Source organism: Mobula hypostoma, chromosome 2 (assembly GCF_963921235.1).
Source record: "Mobula hypostoma chromosome 2, sMobHyp1.1, whole genome shotgun sequence".
Lineage (NCBI taxonomy): Eukaryota > Metazoa > Chordata > Chondrichthyes > Myliobatiformes > Myliobatidae > Mobula > Mobula hypostoma.
Genome location: NC_086098.1, coordinates 241,521,861 through 241,549,675, shown reverse-complemented (window position 1 = coordinate 241,549,675; position 27,815 = coordinate 241,521,861). Strand labels below are relative to the sequence as shown.

Here is a 27,815-nt window from a genome sequence, read left to right as displayed (position 1 = left end):
TGAGAGGGGAAACCGGAGCACTCGGAGGAAACCCACGCGTAAACAGGGAAGAACATACAAATTCTTTACAGATGAGGTTGGAATTGAACTCCCAATGCCTTTAGCTGCAATAACGTATCACTACCATATTGGGGCATTCAGGTAGTTATGGGAAGGATAGCCTGTGTCTGGGCTCCATCTCAAGTGAGGGAGAATTAAAAAAAGCTATTCCTTGGCTCTCATTTCCAGAATCAGTGCATCTGCACAATTCCTTTGGGGGGGGGGGGGGCCCAGGAAAAAAGCATTAAAAATATAATCTGTGACACACACAAGCATCAGCAGAATCATCACCTGCAGTTTCTTGATTTTGATTTGCAGGAACCCCTCAATCCTGCAGGCAGGGGAGTGAATTCCAACAGTGCTCAGGTGTTTTAAAGGACATCTACAAAACAAAAGCCCCCCCACACAATCTACGGATACAAAACCCCATCCCTACACGTGAGTTAACTGTCTGCGCCTGTAGAGTAATCCTTAACAGGTTAAAAATGCGATTTCAATGGGAGTTGAAGGAGGTCAGGAGCAATCTATGGAGACAGGACTTTACGAAAGGATACAGCCAGCCATACCTTATGTCTTAAACCAGAAGTCTGAAATCAAATAAACTGTTTGCCATGGAAGGCTAAACCACAGATATATCATGTTCATTCTACACTCCCTGAAAGATTGGTTAGGGTGTTCCTAGATTTAGTAATTTGATAGTTACAAAAACAAAATCCACTAGGAGCAGAAGAGTATGAACTTATTAGCTAGACAACTGGCCATAAGCACACAAGCCACCCGCATTACCAGCAGCAAGCTGTAGCTGTACCATCTGTCTCCAAACAAACATTGCCATCTAGTCCCCCCTCCTCAATTGGAAACTATACAGGATTTGGATTTTCTTCCCAGAAGGGGAAGGAAAATGTACATTTTAAAAAAGACATCCATCTGGAGAAAAACAAAGCTCTTGTGGGAAATGCTTCTTGAACACGGATTCTGAGGCTTTGGAGGCTGATCACTGGTCTATGTCAGACCAACCAGAGTTCCAGCTAGCCAAGGTGAGGAATATCACCTGCAGGGGAATGGAAAGCTACAAGTTTGAAACAAAACTGGGGAGAAATTTATTGAGAATACACACAAGGTAAAAAGTGTTTTGGGAAATTTATTTAAGGTGAGTGGACTTTGTCTTTTTTTTCCCTGTGATTTCCAGTGTCAACATTTATATTGATGATTTACCAGTGTGAGGAGTGTAATCTGCTCTCAGTGGTGTACTACAGCACCTCTCCTGGCAGGAGAATGGAACTGCAGCATGACGATTTACATAGCAAATGCAGACAGGTAATTGTTCAGAGAAAATAAAGCAATTGTATAGTGCTTTGAAATATGCATTGAACTCCAATTTTGCTTTTCACTGCATCACCACTTCAGAACCTTCCCCACTGGGAACACACGCATACACACGCACACACAATAGAACTAAATCTTTAGAATCTCACTTTGCGTGAACTTTTGAGTATGGTTTTCACACAGCTCCGAAGAAAGGCTTTGCAAATAAAAAAAAACTACACAAATGAATCCAGGACTTTGCTATTAAAACTGGAATGGTTTTTTAAAAAAAGTACAACAAAATAATTTCCTTTCCCTCCGACCCCAGGTTCCTCCTCTGCACCCCTTTCAACTCCAATTGTGACAGTTACTACTTAAACCGTAGCAAGTATGTTACGATGTTGTATTGCGGTAAAAACAGGCGCTTGGTCACACCCGGAGGGAACTACTCATCCTCTTCACCTTCATCATCCGCCTCTCGTTTCCGTTTCTGTCCCTGAGCGGCCACGTCTTTTGAGGGAAGACAGAAGAAGCAACAATGTCAGGTCAGCGCACGGACAAAGGTTTCATCCCCTCGACACCCCTTCCAAAGGAGACACTGAGGGGGCAGTTCACATTGTCACAAAAATCTGACTGTTTCCTGGCAGCATTTATGTAACTTGTGCGTGGCATACCCAAGTTTATTGTCATTTAACCATACAAAACAGTTCCCCCGGCCCAAAGTGCACAGCAGTACATGTAACTCACACAAATTTGAAGTAATACTAACACTAGTAAATTAACAAAAAGGTGCACTTATGACGCAAGTTAAAAAGTAAAGAGTATGATGTTTTTGAGACCTGGATGGTGACAAGGAGTTCAGTAGTTTCATAGCCTGTAGGAGGAAGCCGTTTCCCATCCTAATAGCTTTTCTCCTAATGTTATGTTACCTCTTGCCTGATGGTAGGGGTTCAAAGAGATCATTGGATGGGTGGGAGGGATCACTGACAATGCTAAGTGCCCTGTGTACACAGTGCTCCTGATAAATGTCTCGGATGGGTGGAAGAGAGACTCCGATGATCCTCTCAGCAGTCCACGCAATCCTTTGTAGGGACTTGTGGTCAGATGCCTTGCAATCCCTATACCAGACAGTGATGCAGTTGGTCAGGACAGTCTTGATGGTACCCATGCAAAATTTGGTTAGAATGGGGAATGGGGGGGTAGCTGGGGAAGCGAAATGTGGGCAACTAGAGCCGAGGTTTCAGGGCACACTGGAAGTTCAAATGCAACTCCAAATGGATCATGGTGGCCACACATGAGGGAGGGGCCCTTCCAGTATTAAACTTTGCCAACCTGCAACAGTATAGCGAAGTGAGGCCCAACACTGCATAGGCAGTGGCCAGTTTGTGTTTTGACTGCAGTTAGGGTTACAGGGCTTTGTGGGTAACCAGTGCAGCTGCAAACAGGGAACACTTGCATTTTTAACTAAGAAGGTAGATTTGGAACAGGCAGTGGAAGCTGATGTCACTGTAGCCGTCAAAATAGTCACAAAGGAACTATAATACCCAAAGGAAGATTTCTTGGGGTTAGAGAAAAATCACCAGGTAGTGGGTTAGTCCCATGGTTCAGGCAAAAAGCCCGCACAGCATACCTCTTCTGTCAGTGTCAGAGCAAATTCAGAAATTCTAGGTGCAAAGGAACTTGGGAAGCCTATTGCAGGATTCCCTAAAGGTTAAATAGGTGGCAAGGAAGGCAAATGCAATGCTAGTATTCATTTTCAAAGGACCAGAATACAAGAGCAAGGATGTAATGCTGAAGCTGTATAAAGGCACTGGTCAGACTGCATTTGGGAGTACTGTCAACAATTTTGGGCACCTTATCTAAGAAAGCATGGGATGACATTGGAGAGGGTCCAAAGGAGGCTTACACGAATTATCCCAGGAGTGAAAGGGCTGACATACGAGGAGCATTTGATGGCTTTGGGCCTGTACTCCCTGAAGTTAAGAAATGGGTGGAGGGGAAGGAGGTCTCAATGAAACCTACTGAATATCGAAAGACCCAGATAGAGTGGAGGTGGAGATGATTTTTCCAATAGTGGGGGGGTCACCACCAGAGGGCACGGCCTCAGAATAGGAGGACATCCTTTAGAACAGAGATGAAAAGAAATTTCTTTAGCCAGAGGGTGGTGGATCTGTGGCAGTCATTGCCATAGACAGCTGTGAAAGCCAAGCTATTGGGTATATTTAAAATCGATGGTTGACAAGTTCTTAATTAGTAAGGACATCAAAGGTTACAGGAAGAATTCGAAGAATAAGGTCAAGAGGGAAAACTCCCAACCACCACTACTTCATTTCCTGACAGTCACCAGACAGTGCCTAGCATCACTTTATGGACATACAATCTTATGTACAGTTGCAAGAAAGTTTGTGAACCCTTTGCAATTACCTGGTTTTAATTACTCATAAAACGTGGTCTGACCTTCATCCAAGTCACAATGGACAAACACAATCTGTCTAAACTAATAACATACAAACAATTGTATTCTTCTCATCAATACTGAGTACATCATTTAAGCAATAACAGTCTAGGTTCAAAAAAAAAGTACGTGAACCTCTTGGGTAATGCCTTCTTCAAAAGCTTATGTGGAGTCAGGTGTGTCAGTCAGTGAGATGAGATTGGAGGTGTAGGGTGTAGAGGTGCCCCGCTGATAAATAAAAAGACACCGTCTTGATTACTGACAGAGCCTGCTCTTCTCAAGAAAGATCCATTTAAATGCAACATGCCTCGATCAAAACAACTATCAGAGGAGTTTAGAAGAATTGTAGAGATGCATGAAGCTGGAAAAGGCTACAAAAGCATTTCTAAAGACCTGAATGTTCATCAGTCTACAGAAAGAGACATGGTCTACAAATGGAGGAAGCTCAGTACTGTTGCTTAGGAGTGGACATCCTGCAAAGATCACACCAAGAGCACAATGTGCAATGCTAAAGGAGGCGAAAGAGAAGGGTAACAGCAAAAGACCGGCAGAAATCTTCAGAAATTGGCTAGAATCTCTTTTCATGGAAGGACACCACAGAGGAAACCATTGTTCTCAAAAAAAAATTGCTGCATGCCTAAGTTTGCAAAAGACCGCTTGGATGTTCCACAACACTTCTGGGACAATGTTCTGTGGACAGATTAGACAAAAGTTAAACTTTTGGCAGAAATACACCTCTGCTATGTTTGGAGGAAAAAAGGGTGCTGCACACCAACACCAAAACCCCATCCCAATTGTGAAGCATGGTGGAAGGATCATCATGGTTCGGGGTTGCTTTGCTGTCTTAAGGCCTAGGAGTTTGTAATCATTGAGGGAACAATTAATTCAAAATTGTGTAAAGACATTTTAAAAAGAGAATGTCAGGGTAACAGTCGTCACTTGAAGCTTATTAGAAGTTTGATGATGCAACAAGACAATGATCTAAGACACAAGAGTAAATCAACAACAGAATGGTTTAAAAAGAAGAAAATTTGTGTTTTCGTATGGCCAAGTCAGAGTCCAGACTTTAACCCAACTGAGATAATACGGCATCACCTGAAGAGGGCTGTTCATGCGAGGTAGCCGAGAAATACTGATGAACTGAAACAGTTTTGTTTCAGTTGGTCTAAAATTCTTCATTTCAATGGTCTAAAATTCTTCTTCGCCCTTGTGCAAGTCTGATCAGCAGATACAGGAAATGCTTGGTGGCAGTTATTAAATACAAAGGCTCATACTTTCCAGTCTGGACTGTGAATGATTAAACAACGTGTTCAATAAAGACACGAAGAGTATAATTATTTGTTTTATTAGCTTAGGTAAATTATGTATTGTGACTTAGACGAAGATCAGTAATTAATGCAAAAAACCACGTAATTGCAAAAGGTTCAGATTTCTTTCATATAAAAACCATCTTATGTTTTTACAATTATTGTGTTCCTCATCTTCCTGCATTTTCTGTTTTATCTGTATTGTATCTGAAGTAACAATTATTTTGTTCTTCTTTACACTTGTGTATGGGAAATGACATTTAACAATCTTGAATCGTGAAACCAGCCATGACCAAATGGCAGGTCAGATTCAAGCACGCACAATGGTTTTTAAGTCACAAAGTTACCTTGATCACCTTCCTCTCCCTCTTCTCCTTCATGAACATAATCATCATCGTCTTCATCATCCTGGAATAAATAGAATTGAATTTCATTTATACAGCATCTTTGAAAATCTAAGATATCCAAAGTGCTTTACAGTCAAAGTAGATGTGGGCCAGGCTCAACCTTAATGATCTATATACATGGGCCTGCAGATCTCTTTGCTTCAGGGTTTTTTTAAACCATTTAGAAATACAGGGGATTACAGTCAATTGGACCATTAGCTAATCGGGGCAGCCATGTATTTCAGGCAACTCAAAGATCAAAAATCAATCAAGAAAATAGCCAAGATTTCCTTTGTTTATTTGGGATATTATGCCACTTAACTAGGACAGGAGACTGCTGCCGAACAGTTTCTATCTAGCGTTATTTGCATGCACTTGCGTGGCTGCGCTTAGAGCACCGGTTGGGTGCACTTCTGTTCAAAAAGTAGTGATTTTTGTGACTGACAGTTGGCAAGATATAAACAGTACCACAATTCAGAACTGTTTTGTTCACTGCAGTTAAGCATTTAGGCTTGGAGATGCCAGAAACGACTGGGAGTGAACATGAAAAGATTTCACTACTTCAACAAGTTAAAAATGACAGAATTTGATGGCATCAACAATGTCTTGAATGTTGCAATGAATATGAAGATAGAGGATGCAATTGTGGAAAGCATTTTATGAAGGCAGCCCTTTATTTGCACTATGTGTCTGCACTGATTTTGCTAAATTTACATTCAAAAGACTCAGATGAATTCCTCCGTCTACAACTTTCAGGAACTATAGAGTTTTATAGTACTGGTGCAACATTGGTAGTGTTCTAATTTATTCTGTATTTCAGTTAAATACACAACTTGTTACTCAGTTTCCCTTTTTAAAAATAATATACATTTTAACTCTTTCCATGAAACTTCAGCTAATTGGGACAGCCACTTTAATTGGGCCAAAATGTACTGGTCCTGAAATGTCCCAATTAACTGGAATCCACCGTACTCTGATTTATCTTTTAAGGTCGACTTGACCATGGGAGTCCCCCGAGAAGGTAGTTGGGGGTGAACCAGAGGGGTCACGTGGCCCAATTGCTGCTCCTGTTTCTTAAGCTTTCAGCGGGCCCCTCTGTTTCAGCACCAGGTACTAGAAGCCAACCTGAATTTCTTCTTTTAGGAGATAGGATAATCCGACCTCCTCCGCTTCCTCGGGCTCGTCATCCTCCTCTTCTTCGTCATCCTCCTCCTCTTCATCTTCTTCCTCATCCTCATCCTCCTCGTAGTAACCCCCTGCTGCCGCCGCTCCATCTTCATCCTCTTCGTCTTCCTCTGCAAAGGAAACATTAAGACATTTTACCTGAACTTGTCTCTGGAAAGCCACAAGTCAAAGGAGCAGAATTAGGATGATTCAATCCATCAAGTCTGCTCTGCCATTCTATAACAGCCGAATTATTTTCCCCCTCAGCCCCATTCTCCTGCCTTTTCCCCATAACCTTTGACGTCCTTACTCATCAAAAACCTGTTAGCCTCTGCTTTAAATATAGCCAATGGCTTGGCTTCCATAGCCACCTGTGGCAATGAATTCCACTGATTCAGCCTGTGGTTAAAGAAACTACTTTTTATTACTGTTCTAAAGGGAGATCCTTCTATTTGAGGCCGTGTCCTTCGATCCTAGGCTTTCCCACTATTAGAAATATCCTCTCCATGGCCAGATGGTTAAACTAAACTGTAGCGCGAAAATGATATTATGACCCGCGTAGACAACTTGGTCAGCACGGGGAAGTTGCGCCGAAAGGCCTTTCTGTGCTGTATAAAATTCAGCTTTGTCACATGTACATCAAAACAGTGAAACACATTCTTTCTGTTAACAATCCACACAGTTAGAGGATGTGGGGCCAGATGCAAGTATTGCCACGCTTCTGCATGCATGCAACTTACTAATTCTAACCCATACATCTCTGGGATGTGAGGGGTAACTGGAGCATGTGGACAACCCACACAGTCACAGGGAGAGCGTACAACCAGAGGCAGGAACTGAACTCCGATCTCTGGTGCTGTGAAGTGTTATGCTGGCTGCTATTCTAATGTGCTGCTATCTACCAACTATGACTCTGAGCCTGGAAAATTGAACACAGTGAACCCCAGAGCAGCTTTGGGCATGGTTTTGTTTGCTTTAAGGGAAAGAGTTGGGGAGAAATACCAACTTGGTGAGACAGCAGAGAAATCCAACTCCCTAAGCCAATGACCAAAGATGGTTCAATCTAAGTCAACACCCAGGAGGGGGCTTGTTTATTGAGATACAGTGCAGATTAGGTTACACCACCCAGCAACCCTAGTGCAATCATGGGAAAATTTAGAGACACCAATTACCCTACTAACTGATGCACCTTTGGACTGTGGGTGGAAACCAGAGCCACTAGAGAAAACCCAAGCGTTCTGCGGGAAGGACACACAAGCTCCTTACAGAATTGAACTTCAATGCCCCAAGCTGTCATAGTGTCACAGTAACCGCTACACTACTGTAGTGCCTGAACCTTCAAACTGAGCAGATATGGAGAAGGGGCCGGCTGGCACAGGTGGTTCTATCAGGATTCGATCCGGACCTCAGGCACCGTTTGCGTGGTGTCTCCCCTTGGGGGGGGGGGGATGTAGGTGCTCAAATCGCATTCCAAATGAATTGGGATGAAGGGACTCATCTCCTTGATGCACAACTGTGTGACTCAAAGACACAAGAGTTCGTCGGTTAATTGGTCACGACCAAGTGGGCGAGTAGATGGGGAATAGGGAGGAATAGAGCATTACAGCACAGTACAGCCCATTGGCCCACCTTTTAACCTACTCCATTTGCTCCCACATAGCCCTCCATTTTTTTCAATCATCCATGTGCTCATCCAAGAGTCTCTTAAGTGTCCCATCTGTCTGTACCACCACCTCCAGCAGCATATTTCACACACCCACCACTCTGTACAAGGACCACCTCTAACACGCCCCCCCCTCATATTTTCCTCCAGTCACCTTAAAATTATGCTGCAAAGTATTAGCCACTTCTGCACTGGGAAACAGAGCACCACCTATCAATGACTCGTACACACCTTGATAAAGATGGAAAGAGTGCAGAGAAAATTTACAAGGATGTAGCTGGGACTTGAGGACTTGAGTTATAGTAAAAACATTGTATAGGTTAGGACTTTATTCCCCGAGGAGAATGGTTGGGGGGCGGGGGTGGTGAGATTTGATGAGAGGTATACAAAATTATGAGGGGAATAGATAGTAATTTGAATCTGGCTTTTTTCCCCCCACTGAGGTTGGGTGAGACGAGAACATGAGGCCATAGGTAAAAGGCGAAATATTTAAGCAGAACCTGAGGGGAAACTTCTCCACTCAGGATGGTGGTGTGAGCTGCCGGCAGAAGTGGGGGATGAGGGTTCAATTGCAACATTCAGAGAAAACCTGCAGAAAGTTGTAAACTCAGCCAGCTCCATTACAGGCTCTCCCCAACATCGAGAACACCTCCAAAAGAGATGCCTCAAAAAGGCAGCATCCGTCATTAAGGTCCGCCTCTACATTACTTACTGCCTGCTACTCTACTAGTGTTTAGGGCTGCAATGAAGGATCTCCATTGCTGTCTATCCTTGGCCATCGCACACAGATGTAGAAGGCTTCTTCATTGCTGTTTCCGTAACAATTTTGTTTGACTGGTCGGGGTTTTCACCCCAAGCTGAATCCTCAAACCTGCAGGACCAATGGACCATTCAGTCTGTCCTCTACCCTTTGACCCGTATGGGCATCAGTGACCCTGGCTTTATAGCATAAAGCCCCGACTCCAGCCAATACCACTCTCCAGGTCATTGAGGTACGCAAACCTCCAAAACACAACAAAGTTGTGGTTCTCTTGGAGGATCTCCCAGAACATACCCACATCTCATTGCTACGATTAAGGTGGTGGTACAGGTACAGTTTCTTCCCTCTGCCATCAGATTTCTGAATGGACAATGAACACTACATCTTCCCCTCCTTTTTACACTACTTAACTTTTAATATACATTTATTACAATTTTTAGGTTTTTTTTAAATTATGTAGTGAATTGTACTGCTGCCACAAAACAACAAATTTCATATATACCAGTGACATTAAACTTGATCCTGATTCTGAAGTTTGGATAAATACATGGATGGGAGGAACATGGAAGGTTATGTCCCAGGTTCGGGTCAATGGAACTAACAGTTTAGCATGAACCAGATGGGCCAAAGGACTTGGTTCTGTGCTTATGGTGCTCTATGACCCTCTCATCCTCCTCCACTCCACAAAGAAAACCCTACTTGTTTGCTAAAGAAACTAGAGCAGGGTCGGCATACAGACAGGTGGTGGGCTCACTCAGTGGACCAAGACTGCAAGGTACAGAACGTGCCCACCGCACCCCCCCCCCCCCACCACCAATTCCCCAGTTTCAAGACAATCATCTCTTACCCTCATCATCAGACTCTGGAGCCTCCTGATCGTCCCGGTCAAAGCCGTCCAGGTAGGTGATGTGAGGGAGGAGCTTGAAAATGTTCTCCCTGTAGTCACTGGGATTGCAGATGTCACAGTTATACAGATCCAAGCTCTTCAAATGCGTCAGGTTTTTCTGAAGTTTGGAAAAGAAAGGTATTGCCATTAATGTTAACCGGAGACAGTCCACAGGACTTTTAATATAGAATTAAATGTTTGGGCTGGTTTTAAAATCAGTCTTCAAATACATCAATTTGAATTGATGTGATGTGATTCAAATTTATTCAGATATGATGTGATTGAGGGGCAAAGATGTACAAAGGAATGCAGGAAATAAAGGAATTTTTATATTCCCCCATGACTGCATGTTTCCTCCAGGTGCTCTGCTTTCCTCCCACATTTGAAGACATACAGATTAGTAGGTCACATGGGTGTTGTTGAGTGGCGCATCGTCGTTGAGACTGCAAGGGAGAAAATGTAAGTGTGTTAACGGCAGGGGTCCATGGCAGGAAAAAAACGGTTGGGAGCCCCTGTACTAGAGGAACTCAGCAGGTCAGGCAGCATTAACAACCAACACAACTCAGTTTGAGGTGACTGAGCTCAAGCTGGTGTCCTCTGTATGAAACTTAGCATGTTCTTCCCATATAAAATGAAAGTGTCACTGTGATTTCAGTGCCATCAACCCATACCCACAACTTACGTCTTTATAACGTGGGAGGAAACCAGAGCACCTGAGTAAACCCACACAGTCAAAGGTCACACTCTTTACGGAGAGTAGTGGGAATTGGACCCCTATAGCAGGTACTGGCAAGTGCTTACACTAACCACCATGCTACCAAGCAGCCCTGTCACTGTGGTCGGATGTCACCATAAAGCTGTAGTCAGTTACCCTGTTTACCACCCTACAGTCAAACCATGGTGCCTTTCCAACATCAATCAACAGGACTGAAAGTGTACAGAGACAGCCTACAACAATGCTGTCAGGTCCTGAGGATCTGAGTTACAGGGAAATATTGAAAAGGTCACCACTTTATTCCCTGGAGTGCAAGAGAATCAAATCAGATGGAGGTATACAAAATATTGAAGAGTAGAGATAGGGTAAATGCATGCCTTTTCTACTGAGATTGGGTGAGACTAGAACTGAAGGGTAAAAGGTAAAGTATTTAAAGAGATAGGAGGGGGAACTTCTTCATTCAGAGGATGGTGAGAGTGTGGAACGAGCTGCTAACGGAAGTAGTGGATGTGGGTTTGATTTCAATATGTAAGAGAATATCGGTTCAGTACATAGACGGGAAGGGCATGGAGGGCTGTGGTCCAGATACAGTTCAATGGGGCTAGGCAGAATAACAGTTCAACACGCAAAAGGTCCAAAGGACCCGTTTCTGTGCTATAGTACTATGATTATGAACAAAAGTAGAGTTTCAGTCACCTACCAGAGGCTCCACCGTGCTGTAGTCTTTTATCTTATTGCTGCTGAGGTTGAGGTACACAAGGTTGGGACACTTCTCCGTTAGTAACTCCAACCCTCCTGAGATGGAATTGTCACTGAGCTCCAGCTGTGGGGGGAGAAAAAAAAAAGGACATCAGCGGTTTGCAAAGCCTCTACTTTCTTAGAAGTTTGCGTAGATTCAGCATAACACCTACAAATCTGATAAGCGGTTCTACTGATGCACAGCAGAGAGTATACCCACTGGTTGCATCATAGTCTGGTATGGAATCACCAATGCCCAAGAATGGAAAAGCCTACAGAAAGTAGGATACAGCAGAATCCTCTCCACCATTAAGCACATCTACATGGAGCTCTGTCACAAGAAAACAGCATCCATCATCAGGAACCCTCACCGTCCAGGCCATGCTCTCTTGGGAAGGAGTTACACCAGCCTCAGGACCCACGCTACCAGGTTCAGAAACAGATATTACCCCTTCAACCATCAGGCCCCTGAACCAGCATAGAAACGTCACTCCCCACCATTCTGAACTGATTCCACAACCTACATACTCACTTCCAAGGACTCATCTCGGTATTATTTATTTGTATAATTTGCCTTATTTTTCACATTGGTTGTTTGTCTTTATGTATAGATTTTCATAAATTCTATGAATGCCTGTAAGAAAATGAATCTCAAGGTAGTATATAGTAACATATACATACTTGGATAATAAAGTTTACTTTGACTTTGAGGTTTTACAGACATTGCCAGATATTCTTGGAAAGTGTTTGAATTGACAATGGGGAGAGTTCAAGTGCTCTTTCTTCCTTTCTTCTCACCTGTTCATCACCTCCCCCTGGTTTTTCTCCTCCTTCCCTTTCTTCCACAGTCCACTCTACTAATCAGATTCCTCCTCCTACCATCTTCCACTGATCACTTTCCAGCTTCATGCTCTCTCCCCCACCCACCCCCCTTTTCTTCTTACCTAGTACCTGCCAGCTTGTACCCCTCACTCCCCCACTTCTTATTCTGGCATCTTTCCCTCTTGATTTCCAGACCCACTGAAGGGTCTCAGCCCAAAACACTGACTCTATTCCCCTCCACAGAAGCTGCCTGACTTATTGAGTTCCTCCAGCATTCTATTTGTTGGCAAATCCAGGCTGTTCTTTCTCCATATATCCCACCCAAGCAATGGAGGCCAGAGCTTGGTGAGGTCAGAACTTGTACTGCAGAACCCTGGAAGTAAAAGGTCCTCACACTTTTAAACAACAGACAAAGTGACAGAGGAACTCAGCAGGTCAGGCAGCATCTATGGAGCCTGTTTCAGGTTAAGATCCTTAATCAGGACTGAAAGGAAGAGGGAGGATAGCTAGAAGAGGTGGCGGGTGCTCCAACACTTCCCAGGACAAGCCATCTTCTCAATGCTACCCGAGATGGTGGTACAGGAGCCTGAAGACACAGTCAACGCTTTACTTCCTCTGCCAGATTTCTGAATGGACAATGAACTCATGAACACTGCCTCAGTAATGTTTTTTCCTTTGGATCTGTTCATTTTGCACTACTTAATTTTCTTATATGTATTGCTGCTGCAAAACAAATTTCATTACATACATCAGCGATATTAAACCCAATTCTGAATCCCGAGTCTTGTCAAGGAACAGGTCAGTAGATGCTGCCTGACCCACTGAGTTCCTTCAGCATTTTGTGTGTTGCTGCTTCTATCTGAGATGCTGGTTAGGTTGTCAACCTAAGTTGTACTCAGTGTAGCACCCACACCCCATGATCACCTGTGCTGTATCCCAAGGACATTTCACAATTCGCTCCCCCCCCCCCCCAAACCACTCATCAACAACCACCCATGGTCATATCTCTGTTCTGTCCATTCAGAGCAAGGACGATGAATGTTAACTTCCCACAATAAGCCCTGGTCCGGCCAACACCCCATGTCTATAAGCCTACCTTCCCCTCCACTGCTCCCAAAACCTTCTCAATTCTCACAGCAGTTACTGACAGCACACCCATCTAAATTATAGTCTCCTGGAGACAGTGCCCACTTTGAAGAATAAAGGACAAAAAAAGTATTTTAGATATACAGTGCAGAACCTTTAAGCCACACCACCCAGCAACCCACCAATTTAACCCTAACTTAATCGAGGACAATTTACAATGACCAATTAACCTACTAAGCAGATCACAAACAAGAGAAAATCTGCAGATGCTGGAAATCCAAGCAACACACACAAAATACTGGAGGAACTCCAGCAGGCCAGGCAGCATCTATGGGGAAAAAAAAAGTACAGTTGTCATTTCAGGCAGAGACCCTGCAGCTGGACTAGAGAAGAGGGAAGTCTGACAGGTGGGGATAGAAGGCCATGGAAGGAAGAAAGGAGGAGGGGTGGGGAGGAACACAAGAAGGCGATGGTTAGGTAAAGAGACAAGGTGAGAGGGGGAAGAAGGAGGGGGCAAGGGAATGGGAGGTGGAATTAAAATGGGTGGCTACTGGGAGATCCCACTTCTTCCCATTCTGGTAAGTCAATCCATGCCTTTCTACGCTGTCACGATGTCAGGTCGGAGGAACACCACCTTATATTCCATCTGGGTAGCCTCCAACCTGATGGCATAAACATTGATTTCTTGAACTTCTGGTAATGGCATGCCCCACTCTCTCATTCACCAGTCCCCATCCCTTTTTCCATCTCTCACCTTATCTCCTTGTCCACCAATCACCTCCCTCTGGTGCTCCCCACTTTCCTTTCTTCCATGGCCTTCTATCCCCACCTACCAGACTCCCCCTTCTCCAGCCCTGTATCTCTTTCACCAATCGACTTCCCAGATGTTTACTTCATCTCTTCCCCTCCCGGTTTCACCCATCACCTGTGTTTCTCTCTCCCCTCCTCCACCTTTTAAACCATTCCATCTTTTTTCCCCTCCAGTCCTGGTGAAGGGTCTCAGCCCGAAACGCTGACTGTACTTTTGTCTCCCGCGTGGATGCTGCCTGGCCCACTGAGGTCCTCCAACATTTTGTGTGTGTAACCTACTAAGTGGTAAGATTTTGGACTGTAGGAAGAAACCAGAGCACCTGGATGAAACCCATGCTCAGAGAGATGCCGAAATTGATTTCAACATCAAGCTGTAATGACATTGGGCTAACTGCTACACTTAAATAAATAAGGAGGTATTCCTTCTGTGTTTAGAGAAAAGTGCACTTTGGGAAATTCATTGAGTGGGGAAGGTCAGTAATGAGGGAGTGGAAAAAGTGTCTGTGGGCTATGGGATGTTATTTAGTTCATGGAGAATAAGATGGGGGAGCATGCCCATGGGATGCATGAGGAGTTTGATGAAAATCATGTTGTTAGCGAGTTACCCTTTTGTGGACATAGCCCACAGGGGTATACCACCCAGGGTAACTCAAACCTCCACCCACATAATGGGGAATGAGGAACAAGATCTTGCTGCACCTTTATTTTGCTCTTTGTGCCAGAGCTGCAGTGAGAGATTCAGAGCGTTTGTGCGCTGTTCTGGAATGGATGGCGCCATCAGTCCTTTTCAGATTTATTTATCACACGAACATCGAAATATACAGTGAAATGCGTTTGAGTTAACCCGAGGACTTGACCATCATGGGTTTGACCTTCTCGCCTTGATTTTCGAAGTCACACAGACCTACGACCCTGGTGACTACTTTGGGCTGTCTCCTCTGGACTCACCAGCTTTGGTCTTTGCCCTTCAGGCTGCTACCTCTGGGTGACAGAGGGGCTTGTTTTGCTGTTACTACTTATGTGTTCTGAAAACATGAGGGGCATGTCATGTTGGCACCAGAATGTGTTGGTTGTTAACACAAGTGACGCATTTAACTGTACATGTGATAAATAAATAATCAGGTGTTATCTGTCCATTGCACCAGTTAGACACCTCTGATGATATTAGCACCACTGAGGAGAGGGAAGAAATCAGCGAGTGCCATCTCCTTCCTCAGACTTGGAAACACAGCTTTCTCTGCCCAGCCCACTGCCCACATCCACTTTTCCAAAACTCCCTGCTGCGAGCGCTCACCTTTAACAGTTTATGGAGGTTTGGGAGTTTGGAGAGAGACTTGAGTCCCACGTTGATCATACTGAGATACTCCAGCTCCTTAAATCCGTCACCAAAGCCATCGATCTCCCCTTCGTTGCTGCGACAATTGTCAATTACTAACTCCGCCACCTGGAATGAGGAGAGAAAAAAAAAATAGCAGTACAACTTATTTTGAGCTCCATGAGGCAATTTCAGTAATCTTTGCCAGCACATACATAGCAACACCTTTGCAGTCTCATCTTCAATGTGTCTGCCAAATCCCTTCCAGCAACTCTCCATCAAAATATTAAAGACAAGAGATTCTGCAACACAAACAAAATGCTGCAGGAACTCAGCAAGTTGGGCAGCATCTATGGAGAGGAATAAAGAGATGTTTTGGGCCAAGACCCTTCATCTGGACTTGGAAAGGAAGGGGGGTGCAGCCAGAAAAGCAGTTGTGGGTGGGGGAGGAAGTAATTAGTTGGGAGATGATAGATGGAAGAAAAAGTGCTGAAGAAGGAAGAATATGATAGGAGACAACAGTAGACCATGGGAGAAAGGAAAGGAGGATGGGAACCAGAAAGGAGGTGATATGCGGGTGAACAGAAGGGGTAAGAGGGGAGCCAGGAATTTATATGTTCTCCACAACACCGCATTGGGTTTTGTCTGGGTGCTCTGGTTTCCTTCAACAATCCAAAGACGCACTGATTAGGGATAGTAAGTTTTAGGTATGCTAGGTTGGCACGAGAAGTGTGGCAACATTGGCAGTCTACCCCCAGCATATCCCCAGACTGCACTGGTTGTTGAGGTAAACAACAGTTCACCGTGTATTTCGAAGTTTCAATGTACATGTGATCAAAAGTTGACCTGTTGATCTCTCTCAAAATAGGAAAAGTCTTTTCCAGTGTAGGGGAGACCAAAAGTACAAGGCAAACAACACATTTCACTGCATGTTTCAATATGATAAATAAAGCTCATCTTCAGTCTGACGGAGAGCATTTCATTGGTCTCAGCTCTCGCCCTGCAACCATGAAGGATCAGTAGACATGCATTCCAAGGTGCCCCATTGCTCCACACTCCACCACTCTCTGTGTACCTCCTTGCTTTACGCTCTTCCTGATGTATAGCCTCGTCTTCAAATTCCACCCGTCATTCTTTGAGACAGCTGACTGCCCCACCGACTTTCGCCCCAGCTGCCTTGCTTGACGTCAGCCACTCTACCCATTTCTGTGCCAAATGCAAGCATCCTTTAAAGGATGAACGATTAGCTTTATTTTTCACTGTGCGGTTTGGTATACACGCAACTTGTTGCTTGTATTGTCAACCAACACGGTTCGAAGACATGCTGTGGGTAGACTGCAAACGTCGCCATGCTTCTGCAGCCAACATAGCACACAACTTACCAAGCCCAATCTGTACTACTTCACAATACCTGGAGGAAACCTGTAGTCACTGGTAGAATGTACAAATTCGTAACAGTGGTGGGAATTGAAACCCAATCGTGATTGCTGATGCTGTAAAGGTTTGTGCTAACTGCTACACTACCGTGCTGCCCTTTAATCGTAGCACCAGCAGTAGAGTCAAGAAGCAGACGTTGCTAAACTTGCACAGTGTTAACTTCAAGGCAGCTCTACTGACATGTGACAAGTAACTCAAGGTGACGTGGCCATGTTAGTGCCAAGACCTGTGGCTTCCCACCACAATGACTGAGCAACATAAAATGATTCACTAAGAGTGTCTAAGAACGCAGCAGTACATAGACAGTATGTATTGGGAGAGATCGCCTGTGCCCTCTCACTCCTGAGAAATCAGGCTGGCAGCTGAATCAACAGGAAAACAAAATGTTGACACCCTCGTAGGTGCCACCCATCAGTTCTTAAAAGATTAAATAGGACATGGCAAACCATTGGGTACATTTACATGGAGTGCTGCCACAAGAAAGCAGTACCCATCATCATGGATCCCCACCATCCGGGCCAATCTCTTCTCAGTACTACCACCATCAGGACTGAGGTAGGTCCCACACCACCAGATTCAGGAACAGTTATTACCCTTCAACCATCAGGCTCCTGAACCAGCATAGGTAACCTCACTCACAACTCTGACCTGACTCCAAAACCTACCAACTCACTTTCAAGGTGCCACAACTCATCTCAGTATTTTATTTGCACAATGTCTTCCTTTGCACATTGGCTGTTTGTCAGTCATTATGTATATATTTTTAAAAAAAATAAATTCTGTTGCATTTCTTTATTTTCAGTAAATGCCTGCAAGAAAATGAATCTCAAGGTAGTACGTGGTAACATATACATGAATAAATTTTACTTAAGATTGATAGGATCTTGATTTGTCAGGGTGTCAAAGGTTACGAGGTGAAGGCAGGAGAATGTGCTCGAGGGGAAAAATAAATCACTTGATGGCCAAATGCTCTAATTCCACTTCTATACCTTATGGTCTCTCATAAATATGCATGTATTCACTTTCTCTTTCTGTCTTATGCACTTTCTTTCTCTCTACACCCTTCTTTCACTTACTTTTTCCTCTTGCTTTCTCGTCCCCTTTCTCAGGGAATGAAGGGATGTGGGTAGGAAGAAGGTATTTAGTTTAATTTGGTATTGTGTTACAGGGTTGAGGGGGATAATAAACCAGCCATGATGGAATGGTGGAGCAGACTCAATGGGCCAAATGGCCCAATTCTGCGCTTATGTCTTATGACTTTGGGGCAAGGATGCACCCATTTAACAGAAACTGAATACACTGAATATTTAATTTGATACAGGGTGGACATCTTGCTACGGAACACTGGAATTGGAATCCAAGGACATTCTAATCTGCAAGGTTACCAAGCAAAACAATAAAACTGCTGACTAGAGATCTGCTTTCTCTAAACAGACTGAGGCCTTAAGGTAGAACTCCCATGCAATTAATGCATGGTGCATTGAATGCAGGGATTGGCCCACTGAAGTTGGGGTTAGTAACATCCTTGCTGGGGAAATGCTTGATCCCATTTAGCAGAATTTATCAGCCAGAGAACCTCGACAGCAGAGGGATCTAATGTGCCCTACGGTGTTTGGGTGTACAGGACTTTACCATGGCTATTGCGATGGCAAGCAAGGAAATGGAAAGCTTTAAACATGTTCAGTATTAATGGCCATTTCCTAATCCTAAATATATGTGAATACACTTCCATTCAAGGGAGAGCAGTTAGTCATTAATGAAAGTGCATTAGGTCAATGAACAATAAAGAAACATGTCAAACAACTTTCAAGAGAAAGGCATGAATGAGTTAAAGGAACTCCTGAAAAGGGGAGGCTTTTGTGTTCCATTAAATCCCACTGAATATGTAAACACTTAGATCAAAATCTGCCCTGTGCTCAGAATCTGGTCACAATGGATGGACTCCAGACTTTTAGTTCACTGTCACCTAGACATCTACAGGAGCCCTTCATAACTCAGGAGACTGGGAGGTGGCAGCAGGATTGCAAGGAAGATTAACCTCAAAACAAGGAATGATTAATTTTGGAAATCTCGAACTGGAAATGAGTACACTAAGGGGAAACATCCAAAGCTGGCAAATTTCCATGGAAGGGAATAAACAGTCGATGTTTTGGGCTGAGGCCCTTCATCATTCTGGAAAGGAAGAGGGCAGAAGCCAGGTTCTGAAGACTTCTATTTTATTTTAAGTCCTGATGAAGGGCTATGGTCCAAAACGTCAACTGTTTATTCCTCTCCATCGATGCTGCCTGACCTGCTGAATTCCTCCAGCATTTTGTGTGCGTTGGTCTGAATTTTCAGCATCTGCACAATCTCTTGTGTTTATAGCAAATTTCTCTATTCTGGGCATTTGAGACACTGTTCCCAGCAACACTGTTGAGTTTATTCAAGGACTGTGGACTTTAAAGATGAGAATTCTCAAGCACTCTGGATGAAGACAAACAATGGGAACAACTTGGCTCACCCAATTCTGATGAATGTGCAGCAAGCAGTTTTAACTTTTGAACTTCAACCTGGTAAAGTGAAATTTTCAAAGTACACATATGTCACCACATACAACCCTGAGATTCACTTTCTTGCTGGCATGCACGCAAATCCAAGACACATGACAGAATCAACGAAAGACCACATCCAACAGGACAAACAACCAATAAGCCAAAAACAAACTCTGAAAATACAAAAGGAAATATAATAATAAACAATATCAAAACACGAGATGAAGAGTCTTTGAAAGTGAGTCCACAGGTTGTGGCAACAGTTCAGTAATGGGGCGAGTGAAGCTGCACCCCCCCCCACCCCCACCCAGTTCAAGATCCTGATGGTTGAGGAGTACTAATTGTTCCTAAACCTGGTGGCGTGGCTCCTGAGGCTCTCGCATCTCCTTACTGATGGCAACAGCGAGAAGACTGGAACGGTGGTAGACACTGCTTTCCTGCAACAGAGCTCCACATAGATGCACTCAATAGTGGGGAGGGCTCTACCCATGATTAGACTGCAGTATCCACTTCTCTTTGTAGATTTTGAGTTAAGCAGCAAACAAAAACAACTCACTATACCTGATCTGTTGAAATAGACAAGTTATTTTCTGAAAGGCTTTAAGAGTATAAACTCTGTCTCCAATTGCTTATTTTATTAGGAGCTCAAGGAGACCAAAGACTGACTGTGGAGTATATTCTGACTGGTTGCATCATCTGGTAGAAGCATCAATGCACACGATGGGAAAAAGCTGCAGAGGGTTGTAAACTTAGCCAGCTCCATCAAAAGCACTAGCCTTTTCACCATCAAGGACATCTTCAAAAGGCGGTGGCATCCTCATTAATATCCCTCATCATGCAGGACATATCCTCTGCTCATTCCTACCATCAGGGCGGTACAGGAACCTGAAGACTCACACTCAACATTTTAGTAACAGCTTCTTTCCCTCTGTCATCAATTCCTGAACGGACCATGAACACTACCTTACTTTTTTTGCACTACTTTAAAAAGAAGTTTCTTATTGTAACTTACTTTTAAATATGTATTACACTGTACCGCTGCCATAAACAAATCTTATGACATATGCAGGTGATAATAAACCAGATTCTGATTCAGAAAAAAATGCAAGACAGGCAATAAAAACTAAATTTGGCATCCATCACTAAGGACCCTCATCTTCCAGCCTTGTCCTCCTCTCAATACCTCTGACCTTGCCAACTGAATGAGCTCCTTAAACACCCCCTTTAACAGCCGAACCCCACACTTTGCAGCTGTTCAGATGATGGAAACTCCCTTCACAGAATACACAAATATCTGAAGATACAAAATCACCCTCCCCCACCGAATGTGTGTGAAACTAGTACCAAAGCTAGGCTAAAAGAGAAAAAAAAAATGGAAGGCCTGTGGGAGGGAAGGGTTGGGTTTAACTTGGTTAAGTTGTCACAACATCATGGGCCAAAGGGCTGTAAGATCTACATTCTGAAAAGTTTTTCAATTTGCATTTCTTGACAAACTGACCTGGCTCTTCATTATGGAAAACCATGAAATGGAATGTTTTCAAGTAACACTGACCTCTTTGGTGATGCAAGGGTCCTTGTCTTAGAGTTTTGGTTAATAACAATGGACAACTCCTTATAGAGAGTGGTGGGAATAGAACCCTGACTGGCAATTGCTGGTGTTCTAAAGCTTTGCGCTAACTGCTACTTTACCATGCCAACCCTAGGATGAGCTAGCTAAATGATCCAAAATTGGCTTACTAACAACTTGGATATGAATGCAGAAGCTATGACCAGTAAGTTTATTTATTTAGCTTGTTAGTTAGTGGTACAGCCCGAAACAGACCCTTCCAGTCCAACAAGCCACATTACCCAGCAATACTTAGTTACCCCTAGCCTCGTCCCAGGACAACTTCCCAATTAACCTACTAACTGGTACATCTTTGAAATGGGAGAGGAAACCCAAATTCATAGGAAGGACATACAAACACCTTACAAATGGTGCCAAAATTGAAATCCAAACTCCAGTTGGCGGTGTTGTGGATCACACGGAAGGCTATGCAAGGCTCACAAGATAAAGATTAGGTAAAATGTTGGGCAGAGCATTGGCAATGGGATTAAATACCAGCTGGTGCACAGTGAAACATCTTGGAACTCAACTGAGTAGGTCATATGCACATGTTAGGGGTGCCATGGCAGCAAGTTAGCACACTATTACTACTCCGGGCAGAGTTCAGAGTTCAATTCCAGAGTCCTTTGTAAGCAGGTAAATCCTTTCTGCGGGTGTGTGGGTTTTCTCCCACATTCCAAACACATACGGGTTAGGGTTAGTAAGGTGTGGGCATATTACACTGGCAACAGAAACACAGTGACACTTGCAAGCTGTATTGGTCGTTGATGCAAATGACACATTTCACTGTATGTTACCATGTACTTGAATAAACAAAGTTAATATAATCTAGACAACCTATCCCACTACTTAATGTCAACTCAATAAGTGTCACAAAGGGTCCAAACTCACTCAAGGTCAAATTCTCTTGTCGAGACCATTAGATGCTTCTAATTCATTAATTATAAAATTAATTCAATTGTTAAAAAAGTCACCATGTAGCCTACTTACCGCTCTTTCAACAACTTAACCCATCATCAATTTTTACCCCTTAGTACACACCTAACTTTCTCAATCCTGTCCTTTGTGCTCGTGTTTTCCAGTGCCTTTGGGGAGAACCTCACGGAATTTCTTCCCAAATTCCCAAGAAATACAGACAGAATGGCAAGTCCACTGTCTGGTGTACAGTGCCTGGTGCGTGGGTGAGTGGTGGAATGGAGGGCGATGTTGAGAATAAAATAGGCACACCATGTGTTTGTTGAGTTAAGCCCATCACTCTTACTGAGGCACAGGCTGCCAACAGTAGCTCACCGGAGTCCTTTGTCCTGGGCCAGTCGTTCAAGTTGTTCTTATGTGTAGCCCATCATCTTGGCGTCAGCTTCAAGGTCACATTGCCACTTTCCCTGGGGATTCCACATTAGTGCTCACCTGATAATGTTGGTACTTGACTTCTGCAGCACGAGGACCATGGTAAAGATGTGGATGGATAGGTGCAAAGGTGGTGGACCTGGATGAAAGAAGGTTGTATGGCCCCGTGGCTTTCACAACGTGATCACATACGTCTACTAGGCGAAGATCCTTCCTCTTCAGGGGATGAGGTCTTTAAAGCTTTTGTTGGCATTTCTGTATATCTGGGCGTGTGTGTGTGTGTGTGTGTGTTTTTTTTTTAAATAAACGAGATGTTGTTAGCCCCACGACTTGCCCTCCTCCTTGTGCAGCTGAGCTTGGGATCGTCCTTAGTGAAGTGAGTGCATCATGGCTGTTCTACATTTAATATTTCAGTAATCTTGTAAGTATGTTGCTGATTAAGCATTTTGCTTGTTTAAATAATTCATTATGAGTTATGGATAAATAGGAGAATTGCATACATTTTTACACTACCACGTGACGCATGCGTGCACTGCTTAGCATAAAACACGAAGGGAAGACTCACATTTTGGTTTCCTGTGTCTTCCCTTGAATTAGTTTAATATTTTAAAGTTACAAAATGTAACACCGGCTCAAATGGAAGGGCCCAATTCTAAGTTGTGTGACTCACAATTCCAGAATGTTCTCTTTTCTCCTACCTCTTAGACCACGCCTTTTGTCACATGCCCCATCAACTTTTCAATGGCAAATTTGGTTTTGTCAAATACTTTTTTTGATATTTTAGTGTCTGCTTGCATAAACAACACTGTTGAGTGGGGTCCAATACAAAAACACTTGTGCGTAAATATTCGACTAACACGGTCTAGACGTAGGCACTACACCTGGTCACCCTGTTGAGGGAAGGAGCTGAAGCCAGAGTCAAAGACAGCACGGCCAAAGAAAGCAATTCATAAGACAGCACCCCAGAGAAATTACAGAGATGCGTGAAACCCTGAACTAGTCTTAAACTCTGAGAAGCTAAATTATCCCCTCCAGAAGAGTACTTTAGGATCACGGGAGTCTCAAAGCAAAGAAACAAGCCTTTCAGTTGACCAAGGTGACATGGTAGCGTAATGGCCAGTGCTAGGCTTCAGGGTTCAATTCTTGCCACTGTGTGTACTTTCGCGCGTGTTTCCTCCCACATTCCCAAGATGTACTGGTTAGAGTTAACGGGGATGCTGGAAGCACGGCAACATTTATGGGCTGCCCCCAGCGCATCCTCAGACTGCGCTGGTCATTGACGCAAATTACACATCTCACTGTATGTTTTGATGTACATGTGGCAAATAAAGTTAATATTTAATCTTCAGATCTTATCCCATCATCAAGTATTGATCTGCACTCTTCCCACAGCAACCCTATTTTAGTCTCCCATTCACCTGTACGATTTACCAAGGCCAATTAACCTTCTCACCTGCAAGAATTTGGGACATTGAAGGAAAATGAAGCATCTGGACAAACAACACTGGAGGATAGGATCGAACCCAGGACACTTGACGGTAGGATAGCCAGAACAACTCACTGACCAAGGTCTACAGAAGGCCAAGAATGATTCCAGGAATGACAGGGTTAATATACGAGCATTTGATGGCCCTGGCCCTATACTAGCTGCAGCTTAGAAAAGCGTGTGTGTGGGGGGGGGGGTGGAGGGAGAAAGAGGGTGAATTTTCACTAAAACCTACCAAATATTGAAAGGCTGAGATAAGTGGACATGGAGAGGATGTTTCAGATAGCGAGAGCACCTAGGACCAGAGAGCACAGCCTCAGAATAGAAGGACGTCCCTTCTAACAGAGATAAGGAGGAATATCTTTTCACAGACAGCGGTGAATCTGTGGAATTCATTGACAAAGGTGGTCGTGGAGGCCAAGTCATTGGGTATATCCAAAGCAGAGGTTGCTAGGTTCCTGATTTGTAAGGGTGTGAAAGGTAACGGGGGAGAATGGGGAGCAGATTGATGGGCCAAATGGTCATATTGTGCTCCTATGCCTTTATTTGACCAAAGACCTTGGGATAATTCCAATCCTCTCCTTGCCTAAAAGGGACGAGTTGGAGGCCAGAACTGGGAACTTAGGCCATCCCCCCCCCCCCCATGGGACAGGAGCTGCTTTATCACCTGACAATGATATGATTCCTCCGTCCTGGCAAAGGTCAAATAGGGAGCACTATTTCCAGATGATTCAGGGCCACAATGAGCAATGGGCACTAGCCATTATAGCTAGCAGATTTCTACAGATCTACTTTTGAGAGCATTGTGATTGGCGCATCATTTCCGGTTGGAGGTACCCACGCACAGGATCAGGAAAGTTGCAGAAGGTTGTAAATTCAGACAGCATGGGCATGAGCCACTGAGAACACCTTCAAAGCCAATGCCTCAAGGCGGCAACATCCTTCACTAGGGACCCTCGTGATCTAAGACATGCCCTCCTCTCATTACTACCATTAAGGAGCAGGTACAGGACTCTTAAGAGCCACACTCAAATGCGTTAAGAACAGCTTCTTCCCCTTCGCCATCACCTTTCTGAACGGTCCATGAACACCGCCACACTTCTTCAAATATTTCATTGCAAAACAAAAGAGTTACAAGTTGCAATGTCCGTGACAGTGAAACAGATTCAAAAGCCAGCTCAAGATTATTTTGAATAAATCTAAATACAAGGCTATTATAATCTTTGATTCACAAAGCAATTGCATTATTCCTCATTCTCCAGAAAGCAACGCCGGATGTGAACAGACCAACGTGGATTCCAGGCCAGGAAATTAATTCTTCAATCATTTTGAACTCCCACGATAGTTTCGCTTTTATTTATTTAGAGATACTGCACGGAATAGGCCCTTCCAAACCAATGAGCCCAGCAACCCACCTATCCAACCCTCGGCTAATCACAGGACTATTTACAATGGCTAATCAACCTATTAACCTGTAGGTCTTTGGACTGGGAGGAAACCCACGAGGTCACGGGGAGAATGTACTAACTCCTTGCAGACAGCACCAGAATTGAGCTCTGAAACTCACTGAGCTGCAACACTGTCGTTCTACCGTGGTCAATGTAGACACATTTAAATCATCTGGGAAATGGCTCAGGCTTACGAACTGCCTTCAGCTCCAGAAATCTTTGGAAAATGAGGGTGAAGAAATTAAAACAGGATGTACAAAACTGACTGAGAGCTGACAGGAAGGGCGGGTGTGTGGGGCAATATGGGATGCTAAAAAGATGGGTGGTAAAAAAAAAGGAGAAAACTGTATTAATAACCCAAAACACTACCGCATACAGAGTTGTAAATACTTAAGATCATTGTTTTTTTAAAAAAGGTAGCCCACTGCTGAAGATGTCCACAAGGGGAAAAAAAACGCGTCATTTCTTCGGATTCAAAACAACCTCCTTTTTCTTGTTACAACTTTAAATGAACAATGCGATTTTTTTTGCATTTTAAAAAAAGTATACAAATCAAGGTCGTGCATCCTCAAAAATTAAATTGCCAGAACAGTCCTTGGAACCTTCCAATAAACTTATGCAAAACAAAAACTCAGCATCGTTCCAAGACAGCAGGATCTATTTCATCCTTGTTTGTACCATCAAATCTCTCATTCGAGCGGGACGGTGGGTTAAACCGGATTGGAGATATCCAGCATAACATTTTAAATTATTCCAGCTGGAATACGACCCATAAAACATCAGAAAACAACAATGAGGCGATGAAAACTCGAGGTATACCTTTTCTTTCAAAGAAAATGGAAGGAAACGATCCGTGATCTGGGCGGGGGGAGGGGTGAAATTTATTATGAACTGGGTTGCGAGGTTAAAAAGAATCCTCTTCCAACGCAAACAAGTTCAAGTTCTGGTTAGAGTAACGGTGCAGAACTGAAAGTTTCTCTCTTCTAAAAGGAAAAATAAATAAAGTTTAAACTAATTACGCATGTTCCCCCCTCCAAGAAAGCCAAAAAAATATATAAAACAGGGAATGCAAAGGCCAAGTGAGTTTTAAAAGTAACTATTGCACTCCGCGTACTTGTACTCGAGGGGGAAGAAGGTGAGTTTTCTGGTGAACGAGAGGGATAAATTCTAAACACAGTGACATGTGGTGCTAATGCTCACTCCATTAATGTGTAATAAAGCCTCTACCTCGCCTGGGTTCCTGTTCCTCAGCTCCAGGTTGATCCTTTTCTTCATTTCCAGGTTCATCCTTTTCTTCATCTCCATTTTTTTTTTGCTTGCTTTTTTTTCCCCAAACACAAACTTAAAAAAAAATAAAAAGATTCCTCTTTCCTTCTCTTTCCCCAGCCAAGGACAAACAGCCTTTATCTTCCCTCAGTTACTCAGCCTCCATTACACTCACAGCTCAGCCTGCGTATCCCGCCCGCCGGCTACTCTCCCATTGGCCGCCGCCGCCGCTTCCTCATGCCCATTAGTCAAAAACGTCCCGAACATCCAACATTCCAGTCTATGATTGGTCAGTGATCAAGTCTATCAATTGGAGAGGGTGGGAAAAGGAGTAATGCGATGAAGCAACGGCCGCTGGAAGTAATCCAATTTTGATTGGTCTGTTAAGCAGTCAGTTATCCACTGAGCTACACCATTGGGTGGGAGATTGAGAAACGACGTTCTATTGCTCAATATCGATGTCACTCAGTAGATTTCCTAGTCCTGCCCAGTAGTTTAAATTCTATTGGTTAGAGTGGCAGACTGAGGACAGATAGCAGGTCCAATTGGTGGAGATGGATGTCAATCGAGATTACAGTAGGCGTTTCCGCCCGCCACCGTTCGAAGAAGCGCCAAAGCTGGAGGGGTCAATGGATTGGGGAATAGTGGAGACCCCTCCCGGGCGAAGTCGGCGCCCGGTAGCGTCGAACAATGGAGGATGAGGACGGAGCTGTCATGGCTGAAGAGAAGAAGGCTAGTGTCCGATATTATTTGCCAATTAAGGTGTACTGAGGAAAAAAAAGTCCACCTTTGTGTTTTAGAGGAGGCGGTGAAGGAATTTACTTCACAGTTTGACCCTGTTCTGAGGAGTTTACCCCCTTTTCTAATCATACATTTTCAGTGGGTCTTTCCAGACAAAACCTCTCCAACACCACGAACCAAGTGTGCGAAAAGTTTGGGGAAGAGTTGTAGAGCTTTACAATGCGAGGAAAGGAAATATTTGAAAAGTAGATCTGTACAAAATCCCCTTCCTCAGTAAGATTTTAAATATCTTCAACGCAGACATATCTTGAAAGGTCTGTAGAGGGCAGACCCCAAGCATTGTTAATATTGCACTTTAGAAACATAAACTGTAGGAAGGGTTTGGAAGTTGCAGAAAGATTTGCCAACGATAGTTGCAAGGGTGAGGGGTTTTATAGCCCATTGGCCCACCAAATGAATGCCCGCCTTTTTGCTTGTTTGTATTCGCTTGCATTTGGGTCTG

At 43.8% G+C, this 27,815-nt stretch overlaps 1 protein-coding gene across 2 annotated transcripts; it reads right to left on the bottom strand.

Annotated features, from left to right (window-relative positions):
* Positions 1-1,167: 1,167 nt before the first annotated feature.
* anp32e (acidic (leucine-rich) nuclear phosphoprotein 32 family, member E) lies at positions 1,168-26,769 on the bottom strand. Of its 2 annotated transcripts, none has more exons than XM_063041841.1 (7): positions 26,534-26,769; positions 15,431-15,580; positions 11,381-11,503; positions 9,927-10,083; positions 6,654-6,787; positions 5,454-5,514; positions 1,168-1,854 (listed from the first exon to the last, which is right to left on the bottom strand). In XM_063041841.1, exons 1-7 carry the CDS (start codon positions 26,609-26,611, stop codon positions 1,790-1,792), a joined length of 768 nt encoding a protein of 255 aa, XP_062897911.1. In that variant the 5' UTR covers positions 26,612-26,769; the 3' UTR covers positions 1,168-1,789. The 2 variants fall into 2 exon arrangements, with proteins under 2 accessions (XP_062897911.1, XP_062897910.1); XM_063041840.1 differs by having other exon boundaries at positions 6,618-6,787; positions 26,534-26,768.
* Positions 26,770-27,815: the final 1,046 nt, after the last annotated feature.